Raw genomic sequence first — 20,747 nt, 5'->3', positions numbered from 1 at the left:
ATGACCATAATGTCACAGTTTCCCCCCCAAAGCAGCAACTTATATATAATATCAACTAATCATGATTCGTAATTAAAAGAGGTAATATTTTGAGCTCAAAAAAATGGTTTTCTTAGTACCTTCTTCAGAATGAGCACTACAATTTCATTTTATGAAATCAGTGCAAAGTGGACTTAAATAAGTAAATGAGATCTACTCTCTTATAAATGGAAAAATATTAGTATAACACAAAAAGCTTTCAATTTTTAGTCACACCTACACCTACCGTTCATTTTCACATCATTCTTTGCAATACCATCTGTAAGCACAGCAAATGTGTTTTTAAGAGTTATGTGTTTCTTATGGTGCACCCCAAATGAAATACAGTGAATCACAGTGATTTGTTTTTTAATTCTTGTCCCTCAATTAAAAAGATCTTCATACATACTGGATGTAGTTATGCTTACCTTTTGCTGGATAATGCAGGCATATCTTTAAACAGAGCTGTTTTTTTTTCTGGCCATCTGAATGTCTTTGCTCTCTTTTAGCTGTGATTTTGTTCTCTACCAACTCCTAAGGGGAGTATCTGGATCTAAACATGTTATTGTGTTTGGTGATGATTAGGTCATGCTTTAGAACTGAAAGCAGCTCCCTGCCGTATCCAAAATCATCAACATGGTGAGTCAACCACAGTTGGGAACAGGTAACAAGTACAATATGAAACTCTGGTTGTTGGGTCTGTGTTTCCACAAGCCCCGCTAGTTTAGAGACTTATTCCTCATGAAGAACGGAAAACAAGACAGAACATCTTCAACTGGCTTTTTACTCGCTAACGAGGGAAGTTTTGGTCAGAACCAGCTCTTGGAGCTCACGCTCCTCACCTGTCTCTAGCCCAAATCCTTCAAAGACCAGCTTCCCTCGCAGCTATTTATTCCCATGACAGTTACAATACACAATACAACACAACACAAGCACCTCCCACCGTAAAACCCCCCAATGGTTCTAAGACAAGGCACTATGTGTGTGTATGTGTAAGCACGTGTATGCGTGCGTGTGTATGTGTGTGTGTGTGTGTGTGTGTGTGTGCGTGCGTCTATGTGGTATGGATGGACATTTGACCTGACACTGTACCTGGGCTCCGGGGACATTTCGACTTTTTGCTGTGTATTCATGTGTCCCCCTAAAACATGACTTGTAAATGCATTTTTAAGTGTCTAAATAATATTTTTTTCTACTTCTTATGAGGTCATTATTTATCTTTTGACCTGTATTTGCTTAAACTGTAGTCTAAATTCATTTATTAAATTATAATTAAAAGATTTTCTGATTTTCTTAAAAGTCCACCTATACCCCTCACCTGATTTTTATGTATTCCAGTGTATTGCACAGCGATGTTTCGAGTTAGAGTGCATGTGTGTAACTACTGCAATTTAATACACATTTTCAATACACACGGCTGGAAGTCATTGTGATTGGTAGGCTATATATATAGGCGGTACCTACAGGAAACGGCGCCACGACTTCGCGTGCGTGCCCTTTAACAAGTATATGTCGACGGCAATATGAAGACTGATTAAAAACACAAAGGTAAGCCTTTTTTAATGTAAAATGCACCATGACTTTAATACTATATGAAATTATAGGTGCACAGGTTTAATTTGTGCTTTATGGACTGTTAGTTAGTCTTTGAAGAAGTAAAACTGCCTCAGCGTTTGTCATTGAGTAAATAAAATAGGGCTGACGACCAACCGCGTCAACGCGATAGAGCGGGCTAACCCATGTTAGGATTTACTCGGTGTTAAAGCATTATTGTGTCTTAAACGTGTTAATGCCGACATCGCGACTAACGCGATTAACAATTAAACCAGTGCAGTCTGAGTCAAAATCCCTGATGTCGCTGTCAGCTAATTTCGGGCAGTTTGTCCAATGTCTGTCCATTCTGCTGACAGCCCTAAAATAAAAGCAAGGGGTATAAGTGTATTTAGTCATGTGTTTATTTATATGCCTGAAGAAAAAACTTCTTACAGTTTTGATGCCTAAGCTTTCTCAGTACTTGTATCACTGTCTACAGTCGCCGTTACAGAAATGTCACATGTTGCCATTTTGAGAACTAGGCCTTTAACATTTTAAAAGAAGGCATAAATTAGGACTATGAATAAGTCAGCTGTGTTTATGCTGTAAACTACTGCTAGTTCTACTACTACTGATGATGATGACAATGATGACGATAATCGTAATACTTTATAGGCTTTGGTAATACAATCAATCAAAACGTACAGGAGAACATGCGAAGGAGACGCATTCCTCCACGGGAGGATGCAGTCTGTCATGTTTCTGCTGGAAGGGACAAACTGGGACTTGATATCCACTACATAAATGCCTTCAAAGGTAAGTTGGTCTTTACTTTGGATTAGATTTGGAGTTTGTCACTTTGTCTTTTGTCACTCACTTGGTATGCCTCTGCAATTCAGGTCGGGGCATTTTCACGACTGTTCCATTCCAAAAAGGAGACTTCCTTTTGGAATACAGAGGTAAACTCATAACAAAAGAAGAATGTGAGCGGAGACACAGAGTTTATCATGACAGCCTGAAGGTGTTCATGTTTGAATTCAAGTTTGATGGAAAACTCTGGTGGTGCGTATTATATCAGTGTAGTTTGATTAAGATTAAATTACACATTGCTTTTGATTTATGAAAAAAGCTTCCTAACAAAAACTAGTTAAGCTAATACTTTTTGCCTAACCCCACAGTGTGGATGCATCTCAAGAAGATGGGTCATTAGGCAGACTTGTCAACGACAACCACATCAGTCCAAGTGCTAAGATGAAAATATTAAATATCAATGGAAAGCCCCATCTATGCTTATTTGCAAGCAGAGACATAAGTCCAGGCGAAGAAATAGACTATAATTATGGTGACTCGGATTGGCCCTGGAGATGCAAGGTATTTCTACAATTGTACTTTTTGGAACTGATAAATTGCATACCGTAAGCCATTTTTACATTTGTACCTACTCAAATTGGCTTAACATGACTTAGGGCATCTAGTTTTCCATTGAAATTGAGTATCACCTACTGTGCCTGGGGTCACTATAGCAATGCAGCCGAGCATCCAGTGATATAAATGCCAGCAAGCATGGACGTCAAGGTGACAAAATGCCTGCTGCTCAGTCTGTACTTTAGTGTTCAATTCAGGGATCACGCTGTTAATGTTGGTAGCCATTTCAAACATTTCAGAGTTTCAAAAATGATGGCTTGGATTTTCATGAAGGAGGCGCACTCATAACTTATCGAGTGACACCATTGACCAGCCACCTGGTGGCATTCAGTCTGTCTATGTCAAATTTTCTGATCACTTTGGATCACTTGGAACCTTGGTGCAGTAGTTACTGAAAAACTACATGGTACTATTACCTACTGGAAAAACAGGGGTAGGTACTAATGGAAAACAGGCAATTGTGATGGCTGCCACATCAAAGCCCTCTAAAAGCACTAAAAAAATATCAGCAGGTATGCAGAAATAAAAAATGGCTTTCGGTTTCTAAATTTTAACAGTGATTGATGTTTACTGTGATTCTAGCCTCTTTAGTTAGATTCAGTTTAAATTTTGTCACTTGAGGATAAATGGGCCCTAGTGATAGTTCGTTGCTGCTACAGGTGATTGTTTTACTCCTTTAGCAATGGCTTAAAAAAGATTAAAGAAATCACACGGACTATTTTTCTCTTAATCATAGAGCCTTAAATTCTCTATACATGACAGTGAATATTTTAAAGACATTAGCTTGAAACTTATCTTTCTCATACAGTTTCTTTAATGTTTCAAAAGGCTCTTCAAAAATGCACTGTATTTTCATTTTCTATCTGTTACACACGAAGACTGAGACCAGCCAGATTCAGAAGACTGTGAGCTGCCTAAAGCCGCAACCAAACAGCATTCCAAACAATGATCTGGACCTGAAACATCCAGAGCCTGAAAGGGTAAATATAATCCAGTGTACCACTTAATGAACTAATAATTTAATCTATCATCATTCTTTATGGATGCTGTGTGTGTGTGTTTGGCAGTCACCTGGGTGTGATGTGATTTACATGGACCGTGGCTTGTAGGTCCTTTTCATTGTTTCAAAGTGCAAGTCTGGATAACATCTGAGTGTGTGTGTGTTAACCACCCAAATGTGACTTAGGAGGACCACACTGTTATTGGGGGACTCCATCAAAGTTTGCTTCATGGTGACATCACTCTGGTTTTAGGAGGGGTCTTCTCTTATTTTTTGACAGTTTGACCTACAGCATGCAGAACTGACTGCATGTGCTTTGTTTCTATGTTGAAATGGTTTGAAACTCAGGCTTGAACATTAAGATAGATAGTACTATACAACTTCTTAACTTGTTTTAGGCACTTTTTACTGCTGTAGTGCATGGGTTCTCTCTGGCTGTGTACTCTGGCTTCTTCCCACAGTCCAAAGATGTAGCTTATGGGGTTAGGTTAACTGGTGATTCAAAACTGCCCTTTGGTGTGAATGCAAATGCTTTTCCTTCCATGTTAGACTGGTGATCTGTCCAGGTTGTACTGCCCTATGGTAGCTGGTATAGGCCCCAAACCTGCTACCCCACAATCCTGATAAGGATAAGTGGAAGAGGATGGATGATTGCAAAGGAATCAGTTGTTCATTGAAGTGAGAGGCTGTCGCAGGGTATCACATTGACAAACTCTACCACACTCACACCTATGGGCAGTTTAGAATTACCAGTCCAGCAAACCCCACTAACTGCATGTCTTTTGGCCGAAGCTGTAGTTGCCAGATACAACTCGGGTGAGAGGCATTGTACACCTATCATATTTGGAATAGGTTCCAGCCGCAAGGATAAGCAAATAAGGAAGGATTGTTTTTTTATTGTTTTGGGTTTTTTTTTACTCTGACCCACTCCACACAGATAAGAATGCATGTGCCGTTTTTAAGAAGCTGCAGTGTTTTAACTCAATTTGCTATTCTAGATAACAACAAAGTGAAAGAATCAATTCCCCTAATCCCAGTAAAATGGTTCCAGTAGAAAAAAGTGAAGAGGTCGATTGCGTTCAAATTTTATACTGGGATGAAGTGTATTAGTTGATATCTGCAACTGAACTGAAAACACCTCACCTTTCCAACTGTCCAAAACAAATAAATGTTGCAATATTTTGCTAACAGTGTCACAATCATCGTCTGGTGTGCACAACAATATCATCTTTGGACAAGTGCATTCAGTGTGTGGGACCGGTTTCCTCCCTCAAGTAGCTTGGCTATAAGTGCAAAGGTGAGACATTTAGTGAATAGGTACAGTATATAGTAAAAAGCATTAATAGAGTTCAACAAGTTAAGACTAGCTGAAATGAACACTGCTCCCTTTTTAATCAGTGGGTGGTCACGTCTAATTAAAGAAATGTAGTATTACCTCTTTCGTGCAGGACCTTGTAAAAATGGTATACTTGGGATTGTCCTCAATTCCCCATTCCATAACATAAACTGCTCAAAATAATAAAGGGAACACTTAAACAATGCGATGTAACTCCAAGTCAGTCACACTTCTGTGAAATCAAACTGTTCACTTAGGAAGTAACACTGACAACCAGTTTCACATGCTGTTTTGCAAATAGAGTAGACAACAAGTGGAAATTATAGTCAATTCACCATAATAAAGGACTGGTTCTGCAGGTGGTGACCACAGACCACTTCTCAGCACCTATGCTTTCTGGCTGATGTTATGGTCACTTTTGAATGCTGGCGGTGATTTCATTTTAGTGGTGGCATGAGAGAGTCTACAACCCACACAAGTGGGTCAGGTAGTGCAGCTCATCTAGCGTAGCACATCAATGTGAGCTGTGGCAAGAAGGTTTGCTGTGTCTGTTAGTGTAGTGTCCAGAGCATGGAGGTGCTACCTGGATGTGGAGTAGGCCATAGGAGGGCAACAACCCAGCAGCAGGACCGCTACCTCCACCTTTGTGCAAGGAGGAACAAGAGGAGCCCTGCAAAATGACCTCAAACAGGCCACAAATGTGCATTTGTCTGCTCAAATGGTCAGAAACTGACTTTATGAGGGTGGCTTGAGGGTCCAGCGTCCACAGGTGGGGATTGAGCTTGCAGCCCAACACCATGCAGGACGTTTGGCATTTGCCAGAAAACACAAAGTTTGGCAATGTCGGCACTGGCACCCTATGCTCCTCACAGCTGAAAGGAGGTTATACTAAGCACATGTGACAGTCTGGAGATGCCGTGGGGAACGTTCTGCTGCCTGCAACATCCTCCAGCATGATCATATTGGCAGTGGGTCAGTAATGGTGTGGGGTGGCATTTCTGTGCCTGCCAGAGAGCCTGACTGTCATTAGGTAACAAGATGAGATCCTCGGACCCTTTGTGAGACCACATGCTGGTGCGTTTGGCTCTGGGGTCCACCTAATGCGAGACGACACTGGACCTCATGAGGCTGGAGTATGTCAGCAGTTCCTCCATGACAAAGGCATTGATGCTATGGACTGGCCCGCCTGTTCCCCAGACCTGAATCCAATTGAGCACATCTGGGACATCATGTCTCATTCCATCCACCACAAACTGTCCAGGGGTTGGCGGATGCTTTAGTCCGGGTCTTGGAGGAGATCCTTCAGGAGACCGTCCGCCACCTCATCCCGAGCATGCCCAGGCATTGTAGGGAAGTCATACAGGCATCTGGAGGCCACACACATTCAACTACACACTTTCATGCCATTCAGCTACCTAAAGAACAAAGTATTTAATAAGAATAATTCATTCATTCACATGTGGGATGTCCTTTTGGTGGGGGTTTAGCAGTGTATGTGTAGTCATTAAAATATCCTTAAGTGTGAACAGTTTGTTTTTTCAGCATTTGACATTACTGCAATGCTTTGACACAAAACTACTTCACTTAAATAGAACTGCAAAGCTAAATTAAGTCTATCAAAATGTGTTTCAGTTTGTTTGGGGGTCTGGCACAAATCCTGCCTTGCAAAATTGGCAAATCAGAATTGTCACCAGTCAACACAGGTGTGTATCCCATTCATATTTGGCTTGACTTTTTTTCAATTTATTTTTTACCTGTCTAAAGTATTGATCAATTAAAATAACTTTTATTCTTACATTCCAGAAAGAAGAAATTTCTGAATATTCAGGGGAGGATGGATTGCCACATTCAGTTCTGGATCAAATATCAAGCGATGATGATGGCAACCACAGCATATCAGAAGAAGAATATATGCCAGATTCAGAGTCAGATGATGAAGATTCAGATGAAGACATCCCATTATTGCCAAGCACATCAAAAGGTCTGCTATGCCAAAATGACATCTCCAAAGCGCATGAACAATCAGATTCAACGAATTTAATCCACAACTTGACAAAGGACAAGCCAGAAGATAAAAGTGAGCTTTGCGAAACTGAATCAGAAAAAATGACTTTAAGTAAAAGAAATTACTGCTATTTTTGTGGTAAACCACAAGCTAAAATTTCCCGCCATCTGAAAACGCACAAAACAGCTCCTGATGTTGTGCATGCATTTTCCCTGCCTAGAGACTCAAACGAGCGTAAAAGCCTGTTAGAGAAATTGAGAAATTTTAAGCATAATGCTGCAGTTTTGAATGGTGGAGTGGGACCACTGAAAGTGAAGAGAAGACCCAAGATTAAAACAGTAGAGGGAAAGTTTGCTCATTGCTTTTATTGTCAAGGGATGTATGTTCGCAAGGATCTTTGGAGACATGTCCGCAGATGTCCTAACAAACCAAAAGATGACACGGATAAAGAACCTGGAAGAACCAAAGTACTTGGCCTGGCTTTAACTCTGGAGTCTCAGTGTTATCCGCAGGTGTCAAGTGGAGTGTGGAAGGTTCTTGGTGTTATGAAACAAGATGAGATTGCCTCAGCTGTGCGAAATGACTTTACTGTTATTCAGTTTGCCCAGTCCCTCTACAATAAACATGGACAAGACCCTACAAAGCATGATTATATACGACAGAAGCTTCGTGAAGCGGGACGTTTGTTGTTGTGTCTGCGTACAGAATTCTCAGTGCACAACATGGAAGAAGCTATTAAGCCTGCTAACTTCCAGAGAGTTGTGCAAGCAGTAAAGTTTCAGGTTTTGATGAAGAGACACTGTCATACAAAACTCCAAGCCTTGCGCTGAAACTGGGACATACACTGCATAAAATGTCTGACATTATCCATTGTCGTGCCCTCATGACAGAGGATGAAGCCCTAATCAAGTCCACTGATGCGTTCAAGAAGTTGTATGTCTCCAAATGGTCCGAGATGGTGTCTCACTGTGCCTTGAACACATTGAGTGAGGCAAAGTTTAACAAGACATCAACATTGCCCTTTACAGAAGATGTTCGGATTCTCCATCACTACCTTCAAAAATCTGCAGTAAGTGCCTTTTGCAGCTTGGAGAATGAAGCCACAGCTCAGAATTATGCCCAACTTGCACAAGTTACACTCTCACAAATCATTGTGTTCAATCGAAGACGTTCTGCAGAGGTTTCAAAGATGCGCCTCAAAAGTTTTCTTGAAAGAGACAAAACGGCACTCCACACAGATGTTGCCATGGGGCTCTCACAAATGGAACAGAGACTCTGTAACTATTTCTGTAGAATAGAAATAATGGGGGAAAGGGACAGAAATGTTCCAGTGCTGCTAACACCAAGCATGCTGGATGCTCTGTCACTACTGGTTAGTAGGAGGCCTGACTGTGGTATTTGTGCCACTAATATCTACCTCTTTGCAAGACCCCGATCAATGAGTCATTACAGAGGAATGGACTACTTGCGTGTTCATGCACACCAGTGTGGAGCAAAGCAGCCTGAGTATCTAAGATCGACACAGCTCAGAAAACATGTTGCTACACTCTCACAAGTCCTTAATTTGAAAAACAATGAACTTGATCAGGTTGCAGATTTCTTGGGTCATGATAGTTCACCGCGAATTCTACAGATTACCAATTCCCACAACACAGCTGGCCAAGATTTCCAAACTGCTTTTAACACTGGAAAAAGGACATCTTTCTCAGATCCAGGGGAAATCACTGGATGAGATCGAAATTGAAGGTTTGTATTGAAAGGAGCAAATATTAGGGCAGTAGTTGAATATTATGCTTTATCAACAGAGTTAAAACCTAAAAGCACAGACCATTCTGCTAAATGTCCATGATTTAAGGTTCTTGAAGTCTATTGTTTCATCACTTTGCAACATTTAGCAAACTGCAGAGTGGTGGCCTTAAATAGTAAAACTATGTACTGTGGAAAAAGTATAATTTCCAGTATTTGTTCTGTATTTTGTCATATCATGTTGTTAATGTGAGGTTTTTGGGGGGTTTGTGTTTGGGGTTTTTTCCCCCCCACAATTTCTCAGATGAAATTGCATTAAGTGATGATGAAACAAAGGACAGTGAGAGTGAATCAGATGATGATGACACAGCACTCACAATGTCGGCGTGTGGCACCAGTGAGCCTGTACATGCAGTAGCTGATTCCACAAACACAGCGCAGCTCCAAGACACTGTAGATTGTGGTAAGTTACCACTAGCTTGGTTTCTGTGGATAAAAAACTTAATCAAATTGTGTAATCAGCAGATGAAGGACCACTCACAATGCCTGCAGCGACTGCTGCTCCCTCTGAAGGTAAGGGGTGCAGTTGGTTCTCTAAGCTTATGGACATGTTCTTTGTAATTTCATTGCAATTCTGTCTCTGTACACCACCACAATGGATTTTAAAATCAAACAATATCCATATGTGTTAAAGTAGACTTCCTGCTTTAATTCTAGGGATTAGACGGAATCATCACATCACAGCCATTATGCGTAGTCTATTATTCTCAGAAGCTCAAGGGTAATTGTATAGCTGACAAACAATTTAATGACTGGGTGAGGCCTGTCTACAGACTACTTAATGTGACATACTATGGTGCTTGCATGATGCATTCTCATTATCCAGGTAAGTAAGTAAAAATGTTGATTCTCTTCATCTGAACGTTTTTTCAGTGGGAGAAATGTTTCGTCACTTAGATGTTTGTGCTTTAAGGTTCTTGAATTGTTCATCATCTATTGTTTCATCACTTTGCAACATATGGCAAACTGCAGAGTGGTGGCAAAAAGTCACTTGGATGAGTGACAAAATGTTTCTCCCACTGAAAACGCTACGTCCAGATTAACAGAATCAACGTTTTGGGATTTACTTACCTGGATGATTGAGCATGCATCAAGAGACTTTTATTCAACTTTTTATTCAGTCTTTTATTCACAGTGGAACACTAAATGTTGTCTCATTTTAGAAATTTGATAAATTTTCAAAGAGAATTTTAGCTCGTTTTGATATTGATGGTACCAACACATTTCAGAAGTTAGGACAGGGTAGCATCCATTCTTTTAACAAGAAAATGATTTTTTTTTTTTTTTGGTTTGTTTGTTTGTTTTAACTACTACTACTTTATATATCTTCCAGATAAAAATGCTGCTCAATCCCACAATTCCCGAAGAGCTCCCAAAAACATGTGGTCCAAGGCTGAGGTTGCTGCAGTGATGAGGCATTTTAAAGACCACATAAACGAAGGGAAACTGGCCACCAAAAATGAATGCAGTCATTGCAAATTGGTAGAAGATCCGGTGTTGGCAGGAAGAACAGTTCAAAACATAAGAGATTTTGTAAGAAACAGAGGATTAACTGCAAAAAGGCAGAAAAAAAATGAACTAAAATAACTGTTTAGCCAGATGTGGTTTTACATCTTGGTCAGATTGCCGAACTGTTGTTGAAACTGACTTATTGTGCAGCAGGCTGCCTCACTGATGTTCTGTTTAAAGAAAAAAAAAGTTCTTGTTAATTACAGAAGTAGTTTGTATTTCATAATTTTTAAAATTAATTTATTTAGGTTTTTTTTGACAGGTTCTTATTTTAATATATATTTTTTGACAGGTTATATTTAAAATAAAAAAATATAAATGCATATTTTCTCCCTTTAATATTTACCTTTAAACTATTAAAATTCATTTTAAATGTTTTTAATTTTTCTGTTTTCTATATTTTTATATTTCTGTGGGAAGCGTGGGCATTTTTGTCCATAGATTTCTTTTTTATTTATGGTTAAAATTAATGTTCAGATCCAAGAACACTAATAAAATGATGTTCCAGTAATCCTGTGTGCTGTCAGATGTGTATTCATGGTAATGATGAGCTATTTAAAAATGACATCATTGTCCCTTTAAAGACCCAATATTGGGGGTTTTTTTGGACCTCATAAAACATATCGTTGTCAAGTGGACAATGTCTCCAGAAAACACAATAGAGTCTGGTTGGTGTGTATCAGTGTATCTAGACTTCGACAGGGAGTGTATGAGGTCCGAAGTGACCCAAATTTTTTTCAGATTTTTTCAAACACTTTAACCTCGCTCCCTTGGCTCTAAGTCCTCTGGAAACGGTAGTCCCCTTAAACCACCACAGGGCGGATTGACGTAGTATGGTCCCTCCTTACCACGTAGACCTGTGTGTGTGTGTGTGTGTGTGTGTGTGTGTGTGTGTGTGTGTGTGTGTGTGTGTGTGACCTCCTGCTCACCAAAAGGATCATAAAAGCAGGAAGCTTACAAGACAAGAAACAGATCTTTCAGATAGAATGTATCTGCAATAAAACCTCCCTCAGCACAGAGTGGCTGGAGAGGTGGTCAGGATCAAAGGAATGGCTTTGATCCTACTGCTTGAACTAAGACTTCACAAATTTAAGAAACACAATTACACATTCAACAATTTGACTTAACACTGGTAAACTGAGCAAAGCTGCAGATTTAGAAAGAGGTGTTGAGTAAGAGTAACAGGTGCTGAGACAAAAAGCCAAAGAGAAAACTGAGGCAGTAAACACACACACGTTTATTAGGATAGTGGGGAACAGATGGGTAAAAAAAACAGGTGCAACAAATCAGTGGAAATAAGATAAATGAAGTGAAAATAAACACAAAGCACAAGAGCCAACAGATGACCAAAATAAAAGCAGTTCCAATATGTCTCTGAAACAGGCACTAAAATTAACTTAACCTGTTTGAGCCTTTTGCACCACTTATCTTTAAATTGTTATTCGCAAAAGATCCACTAAATGTCAAACTGTCTTTTATTAGTAGACCTTTTCAATTAGCTTCCTTACAGACAGTTAGCAACGGGAAAGGGAAGCTAAAAAATGTGGACTGACATGCCAAAAAAATGACTGTGTTTGATGAAAATATATAATTTTCACCAAACATTTGTTTGATAAGATAAAATAAAGTTTTATGAGGGCCAAATCATTTTCTAAAAACATACTCTACCAAATGGTTGATTTGACCATTTATGGTAAACACTAGACCTGACGCTAGTGAACTGAAATCAAGACTTAAAAACCCTTCTGATCAGTCATTGGTATTTATATGATTCATTTAATGCTGCTACATTAAACTTATGCTAATTCATGCTAGTATCAGTTTCATGATGACGTACAGCTATAAGCTTTATACTTTACCAGCTAAAAACATGGCAACCATCCAAATCAACCAAATGGTTTAATGTTTAGGATACAAGTTGCAATTCCTTCTAGATGATGTTAATGCAGCTCTATGGATGATACCTACAGCCACCATTTCCGAGACTAACAAGCTGATCTACACCACGGCAGCAGTGATCAATGAGATGCACAACTACAAGTTGAACAGCCACAAGGGGCAGTACCCTCCATGGAGAAGGAGGCTAGAGGCTAAGATCAAGGTAGCACGGAGGGAGGTTAGCCAACTATCGGAGCTGCAGAAAGGTGTGATGTAGAAGGTGCCTAAGAAGTACAGAAACCTGTCCAGCAACGACTCACAGCCTTGGCCAGCCGCTTGAAGAGGTACACTAGAGAGATTGAAGGTAGGAGAATAAACCAGTTGTTCTCCGCAGAACCAGCAAAGGTGTACTCTCAGTGGCAGGGGAACAATATGAGAACAGCACCACCATGGCTGAAGATGGAACAATACTGGAAGAGCATATGGGAGAAGAACGCAACCCATAATGGCAATGCTCAGTGGCTAGTGGATCTGAGGGCAGACCACAGCAACCTCCCCGAACAGGGTCCAGTAACCATCACAGTGGCAGACATCCAAGAAAGGGTATCCAATATGAAAAGTTAAACAGCACCAGGCCCCGTTATGGTTCACGCCTACAGGCTGAAGAAGCTGACTGCACTCCACGAGGGCCTGGCAGCACAAATGAACCAGCTGCTAGTTGACAACATTGGAGATCTCTGTCCAGAAGAGTGCAGTCCTAGGAACAGCTAAGATACTGCACAGGACCCTCAAGCTCCCATGCCAGGTGCTCCCATTCCAGAGGACCCGAGCTTGAAGGATAGACCGCCCGCAGGGGTGAGAGGGCATTTTTTTAATACATCTATCTATCTATCTATCTATCTATCTATCTATAATATAAATGAAAACCAAGGATGACAAAACAGCAAAAGAAAATAAGTAAAAACAGAATTCATTGTCAACAAAATCACAAGATATTAAACTCTAAGAATAATAAAAAAGAAAACAAATCAGGATGAATAAAATCCAAACACAAAGCCAAACTCGGCTATATTCACAGAGAATCCTAAACTCAGATAACCCTGAGATCATGACAAAACAATAACAATAAAGACAATAAAAGTGACACTGATGTCCTTTGTGTTCTTTCTATCCATATTTAATGCACTTAAGGTTGTTTTTGTAAAAGTGAAGCTGCAGTTTGAATTCTTCATCATTTTCTCCCGGGATTCTATATTTGTCGTATGTAGAACTCTGGCTGTCGGCTGTTTTGGGTTGATGACCAATGGATACTTGACTACATGATGCGACCAGCAAAGAGCCCAGACCATCCATAAAGAACTCTAGAGTTAGAAATTGGCATTTAATATATAACATAAAATTCTCTTACTGTCATTTGTGATCTAAACTTTTTTGAGATCTGGACCTACCTGAATGTGCTACCCGCTGTAGCTTAGGGTCAAAACCCACCTTCTGTACAGCATCTGTACGAGCCAGGAAGAAGTTGACCACTCCATTAGCCAAAAAGCATTGTGGGTAGCCAGGAAGTGAGTGAAATTTCCCTTGAGACATCCTGTATAGGCAGCCACCTTCATTTTCTTCTCCTTCCTCATATATAAGAGTAAAATAAAACTGGTTCTCTTCTACAGCCCCACCAACCTAATACGAATAAAGAAACCAAACAACTTGTTACAAAATGGCTACTGTTTCACTGCAAGCTCCAATTTTGTTCAATAGATGTTCAGATAGACCCTACTTGTCATCCTTTTGTTTTAAAAAGCAAATCTAGAACTGAGACTAGTCTTCCAGGTAACCTATGCCTCTGTCCAGAAGCTGGTTCCACCAACTTTACTTTATCATGCCTGGTCATAACTGCTTGTGTTACAGTAAACCCAAAAATCTAGAATAACCTTTGTCTTCATTGATTATAAAGGATCTGCTACATGCTTGCTCAGAGCTGCTCTGAGAAGTTACTGTGAAGCTAAGACCCCAAATGTTAGCATATAGGGGAATACTACATGGTCCAAAAGGCCTAACTAGGTCAGATGTAATAAAGGCAAAAGGATTACATCAGTCTAACATGTGTATTTTATGGGTGTATTATATTTACCTTTTAATGTTCTATTCAAATTATTTTAAATAAACTGCAAAAGCTTTAAGTGAGCTATTTTTCTTACCACATCCAGTTCAGGGTTCGCCTCCATCACCTCCACAAGCTTCTCGATCTTTGTCTTCTCTGTAAAGACAAAGTCATCATCCACCCACAGGAAGTATTTAGTTGTTACCTGGGAAACAGCCAGATTTCTGCCTGCAAACCAGCCCTGAGGAAGGAAACATCTTTCACACCTTAATCTTAACATTTTAATCTTTTACAGTCTGTTGTAATGGTGCCCTCAGTTGACCAGTAGAATAAAAGTCATTGTAAAGCAACACTGTTTTTTGTTTCTTTGTTTGTTTTAATTGATAAAAGTATAAACCATTGGCAAAAACCAAACTTTAAATTCATCCAGCCATCCATCTATCTTCATCTGCTTATCTGGGGCTGGGTCATGGAGGCAGCAGCCCTAGCAGAGAAGCCCAGACCTCCCTCTCCCCAGCCACCTCCTCCAGCTTGTCTGGGGGAACACCAAGGCATTCCCAGGCCAGCCCAGAGATATTATCTCTCGAACATATCCTGGGTCTGCCCCGGGGCCTCCTCCCGGTGGGACATGCCCAGGACAACTCACCTGGGAGGCGCCCAGGAGGCATCCTTTTCAGATGCCCGAACCACGTCAACTGGCTTCTTTCGATGTGAAGGAGCAGCAGCTCTACTCTGAGCCCCTCCTGGATGGCTGAACTCCTCACCCTATCTTTATGGGAGAGGCCAGCCACCCTTCGGAGGAAGCCCATTTCTCATTTTTTCAGTCACTACCTTCAGCTTGTGACCATAAGTGAGGGTAGGGACGTAGATCGACTGGTAAATTGAAAACTTCGGTTTTACACTCAGGTCTCTCTTCACCACAACAGACCGGTACAGCGTCAGCGGAGTGGCACTCCACCCTTTTCCAGCTGAGGGCCATCGTCTCAGATTTGGAGGTGCTCATTCCCACCGATTCACACTCGCCTGTGAACCGTTCCATCACCCACCATGGCTCAGACTTATTTTAAATTCATACATATGGAAATCTGAATTATACTCAAAGATTCATCTGGTTTTGTAGAAAATTTAAACTAACAGTTTGTACCAACATTACATATTTAGTAAAACACCACTGTGGTTCAAATTCTTGGATATACCACACATACCTGTGCTGGAGGCATGAGGTAATGTAAGATGTTTTCTCTATGAATTGGCTCTGGTTCTAAGCTGTCATCTGCAATAATCACTTTTATGTTGTTGTAGAACTTTCGGATGCTGTCCAACAACACCTTCAGCTCTCTGTAGCGCAGGAAAGTCTTTGTGGTGATGGTGACGTGAGAACTAATGTCTAACAGGCAAAAGAAAGCAAATTATTTTCACTTTTCTTCAGTCAATAGAAAACTAAACAGCGCAACAGAAAAAGGTCAGAAGAAAAGGATAGCACAGCTAGAGCAGGCTGTATCTAGTCCTTACAAATAATAAGCATTTCATGACTGAATGTTGATAAAAAGCGCACCTGTCCCTATGTCATACAGGACTGGAATTTGAGGCTGTTTGATGGCAATGGGGAACACCGCTTCATGGTTTTCAAACTGCAATGTGGCTATAGAAGAAGTAGAGAAAACAAAAATAAATTAAGGAAACACTTTTCACTATGACCTGAATCCACTTGTGCTTAATGTTAAAGATGTTAAAGAAGTTTACATTCAGAGCAAAGAGAAAGCCATTAATGCTCATAAACAAAAGAACATACAGATATCAAAATTTGAAATTTTAGGTCATTTATCATTTCTTAGACATATACCAAGGTCTCCAGTGTTTATATGGTAGACAGTGCTGGTATAGGACACTTTGGCCAGCAAGTTGTTGAGGAGCACCAGGTTACTGGATTCAATAATCAGTTTGTTCTCACCAGAACCTGTGAATTAATTAAAAAAACAAGAATTTCACAACAGCCTTACAATAACTTGGTTAATATGTTAATGTGTAAGAGCCAATAGATGCAGCAAGTTCACTTTGTGTTGAAACGATCATATAACACGGTATGACTATCACAGACATGATACTCAATTTTTAAGTTTTTAAGGCAGTGTGAAAGTTTGCTTCACCAGATCAGCTTTAGCCATATTTGTTTGACAACCACTAACAAAAGGAAACATTTTTATTGACCCATAAAATGTCTCATACAGCTTAGAGTTTAAACTATTTGATTTTTTCACCAGTTTATAAATAAACTTTAGTTCTGACTCTCACCTTTGACTGTCGCGTCTTGATGTGGTATATCTGTTGCGAGGATGCCTTTAGACACACTTAAGACCACCTATAACAAAAAGACCTCAATAATGTGAAGCAGAATATTGATACCTATACAATCATCTAAACAATAATAGCTACAGTAAGCTGTATATGAAACAGGCTTAGGTTACTCTAATTTTCTTAGTTATTCCAGGTTGAAAGCAAGGCGAAACCCCTCCAATTAAAAAAAGTTCTTTAAACACCTGACTATGAGTATATTTTTGTGTAAAAATTATTAATATTCATTTACATTGTTAATTTCCCAAGCACCTATACCACAAAACCAGAGAATTGGTACCCTTAACTATACTGTTATTGGTACAGTGTGCAGATAGTGCAGAACTCAGGTTTCACACTCAGGTTTCAAAGCGGGGTCACACCAGAAAGCATTTCAATGAAAATCATGTTTGTTATGAAATACTTGATGACAATGCCTGTGGCTAAGGAGGTAGAGAAGGTCATCTGCTAATTGAAAGGTTGGTGGGTTGATCCCTGGCGGTTTCTGTTTGCAAGCCAAATATTCTTGGGCAAAATGCTGACCCCAAGGTGCTCTCCAAGTCTCTCGGAGTGTGAATGTTAGATATAAAAAGCACTCATGCATAGTAAAAGATCTTGTGTGAATGGTTGAATGAGGCATGTTGTATGACTTTAATATAGGTGTCAAGCTAACTGTCAGCTAGCAAAATGGGGAAAATAGCATGGAAACTGATGCTAATTTATTTAAATGACACTAATGCTAAATATCCTTTATGATCACTGAGATTCAACTAAAATCACGTGAAAATTTCATGTTTTTGAAAGCTGTTTCTGATTTTGCTGATTATGTATATCAATCTATTTGCTACAAAGCCATCAATATTACAGTTATTTGAGTAATAGTGTGCAATATTTTAAGTAGTCCATGCCATAAAATTAAGCTTGGCAAATTTAGAATAATATATTATTAGATTACCAAGATTAACACCAAGATGGCTGCTGTAAAATAATAATGGTATAAAATAGTGTCTTGTCCACAATTAGTTTTGCAAAGTTATTTTTTTCCGTCCTTGTTTCACAAAGAGGAGAAGGATCAAGCAAGCAACAACTGTAGGATCACAATCGTTGCATTTAATGACATTTAGGCATTTGAAAGTTAAATACATCAGAATCCCCCTTGAAGTATGAACTTTACACTTTCAGCAGCCACCTTGAATAAACCAGGCAACCTCTACTATGCTTTCCCATCAGTTAGATATTAAAGCTTGTTTCCACCACTGAAAAAAATTATTAATGAATTAAAAAATATTGCCAACTTCCTGATTGGCAAAGCTAAATTGAAATTTTAAGTTATCTCAAAATTGTGACTTTTTCTCAGAAGTTAATACGTTAAAAATGCCTAACTTCAAAATTTTGAGATGACAAATTTGACCATCATTCTTACTCATAGATGGCATCATTTTTTTTTTTTTTTTCTTTTTGTTTGTTGGCTTGTAGGTTTTTTTGTTTTGTTTTTTTTGTGGTGGAAATAAGCTAGTGGAATCTGGGTGAGAAATCCCACATTTATGACGTCACACCAACCTTGTAACTGTTTCTTTTTTCTGCATGCAGCCCTAAAGCTGGAAATGAAAACAGTTCTTTTATGAAAAGACAGACAATTAGCTCAAGTTTAGACTTTTCAATAAGACTAAACCTTGCAGAGCAAGTAGATTTGGCAAGGCAAATGATGTTGGGTATTCAGATTTATAGAGTACGTTTTCTATGAAGTATTTCACACATTCATACAGTGCTTTAGACTCTATACTTTAAGCACTTTACCTCACATGCATGTCCAATTAAGAACCACCTGATAATCTAATGAGCATTTCTTTGGACTGTGGGAAGGAGCTGAAAAATCTGGAGAAAACCGACACAGGCCCAGGGTACAGTGTACATTTTAGGAGAGCATGGAAAACTCCACAATCTCATGTAACCAGCAAGGTTGCATAAAAAAAGAGATTTGGAAATCAAAGTGAGATTCATTTGACTGTGTCTGTGTAGCCATGTTTGATCGTGCACAAAGGGATCAATTTGTGCATGATCAATTTAATCAATTTAATAACAGTAAACAATAACAAAGTGCTCTGCATATTGAGCCCAGTATACCTGGTATGACAGTGGAGGTCAAAGGCTGCACTGTGTAACCCTGGATAGGATACTGCAGAGGAGAGTTAGGCAAGGCAAACAGCAGTCTGGACAGTACTGAGGTTGTCCTGTTGAAGAGACGAGGCGTGAGCAGAGGTAAACAAAGATTACTTTCTGCTGTTCTATTCCTGACATGCTGATGGTTTGGAAAATAACATTTTCCAACATTCCATCCATGGAGCTGGTACCTGTTTTTGTTCTGCTGAAACTCCCTAGCTCGTCGTTGCTTCAGCTCCTCACTTTGCTCCTTAGGGAGGTGATCTTTTAGGATCGTTGAGCCTTGATGACAGGTGCAGGGACCAGGTAGAGGAAGGTGTCTGGTCACAGGTGACCTGGAAACATGGCTGTAGGATAAAGATACTGAAGAATGGCTGTTATATAGACATCCTGAGTGGTTACCACTCCATTCTATAATATATTATAATTTAAATCAGTGTTTGATTAGTTTGATGTTCAGTTTTTAAAGACCCAACATAAGGAAGTTCAACTTGATCTCTTCTCTAACCCCAGATTATAATGTCATCTGCAAACATCCAAATCCACGGAGACTCCTGGCAGGCCTCATCTATCAGCCTGTCCATCACCATTGCAAACAAGAAGGGCCTCAGAGCTCATCCTTAATATATTCCTATCTCCACATTGAATGCTTCAGTCACTCCAATCGCACACCTCACCAGTGTCCCACTGTCTTCATACGCATGCTTCTCTGTCCTCATAAAATACAATAGTTTCTCTCTCAGCATCCGATCATGTTTTCTTTTCACAGTCATAAAGCACATAGTGCAACTTTTGACATATTGACCTCCTATATAATTCTCCATCATCAACTATGCAAAGACATTTTGAGGCACTTGATATGGTTGGCAAATACATTTGAATGGACATGCAAGATTAAGCAGGTTATAAAAAATGCATTTCATAGTATTGATATTGGCTACCTGTGCCTGTCTATCATTGCTTTCATCATTGTTGAAACTACTAATATGACTATGAAAAAGGAGTGCTTGGAGATGTTTCTTTGATCATTATAAACAATTTTATATAAATTCTTTAAAAAAAACTTTTAAATTTTACATAGAATAAAAGAAAGACAGGCTGAATTCATATGCACACACAGAGACACACACAGAGTTGGTTATACCTTCGTTCTGGGTGTAGTGGGAGTGATGTTGGGTGGCTCTCCAAGATATTTACTAAAATCTATGAAATAGAACGCCATCAGGATCATCAGGCAAACAGCAGAAAGCAGCTGAAATCTGTTGAAAAACATCTGTGGAGACAGACACACAAAAGCACTCATGTTACAGAAGGTTAGCTGTCAGGACATTTAATGATCTGTAAAATGTAACTGCTTAAACACATTAAAATCAGTGGCGATAGCATGGAGTGATGATTTTATGAATAATCCTAAACTATGAGGTATAGAAGGATGTGCCAGAAGTTGAATTTGTGGATGCGCTGCCAAAGAGTTTTAGAGATTATTTTAAGGTTTGATTATTTCTCTGCCTCTACCTCTCTGCTGAATCAAACTTGTTATTAATCTCTGGCTCTCGTCCACAGCATGTCTTTCATTCTGTCTTCTTTCTCTCACCCCAACCAGTTGCAGCAGATGGCCCCGCCCTTCCCTGAGCCTGGTTCTGTTTGA

General features: G+C 39.6%; 2 protein-coding genes across 2 annotated transcripts; one reads left to right on the top strand and one right to left on the bottom strand.

Moving 5' to 3' along the window:
• Positions 1 to 2,248: 2,248 nt before the first annotated feature.
• On the top strand, positions 2,249 to 3,983 carry LOC120440039 (histone-lysine N-methyltransferase set-1-like). Its single transcript, XM_039611598.1, has 4 exons — positions 2,249 to 2,367; positions 2,451 to 2,613; positions 2,730 to 2,922; positions 3,855 to 3,983. Exons 1-4 carry the CDS (start codon positions 2,265 to 2,267, stop codon positions 3,981 to 3,983), a joined length of 588 nt encoding a protein of 195 aa, XP_039467532.1. The 5' UTR covers positions 2,249 to 2,264.
• A 7,863-nt stretch (positions 3,984 to 11,846) lies between these two features.
• Positions 11,847 to 19,683, bottom strand: LOC120440038 (beta-1,4 N-acetylgalactosaminyltransferase 2-like). Its single transcript, XM_039611597.1, has 11 exons — positions 19,608 to 19,683; positions 19,291 to 19,510; positions 19,064 to 19,170; positions 18,500 to 18,537; positions 16,901 to 16,967; positions 16,452 to 16,565; positions 16,164 to 16,250; positions 15,814 to 15,995; positions 14,706 to 14,849; positions 13,959 to 14,187; positions 11,847 to 13,871 (listed from the first exon to the last, which is right to left on the bottom strand). Exons 1-11 carry the CDS (start codon positions 19,681 to 19,683, stop codon positions 13,678 to 13,680), a joined length of 1,458 nt encoding a protein of 485 aa, XP_039467531.1. The 3' UTR covers positions 11,847 to 13,677.
• Positions 19,684 to 20,747: the final 1,064 nt, after the last annotated feature.

Source organism: Oreochromis aureus, linkage group 4 (genome assembly GCF_013358895.1).
Source record: "Oreochromis aureus strain Israel breed Guangdong linkage group 4, ZZ_aureus, whole genome shotgun sequence".
Classification (NCBI taxonomy): Eukaryota; Metazoa; Chordata; class Actinopteri; order Cichliformes; family Cichlidae; genus Oreochromis; species Oreochromis aureus.
Note: the sequence above shows the minus strand (reverse complement) of the source record. Positions and strands in the feature narration are given on the sequence as shown.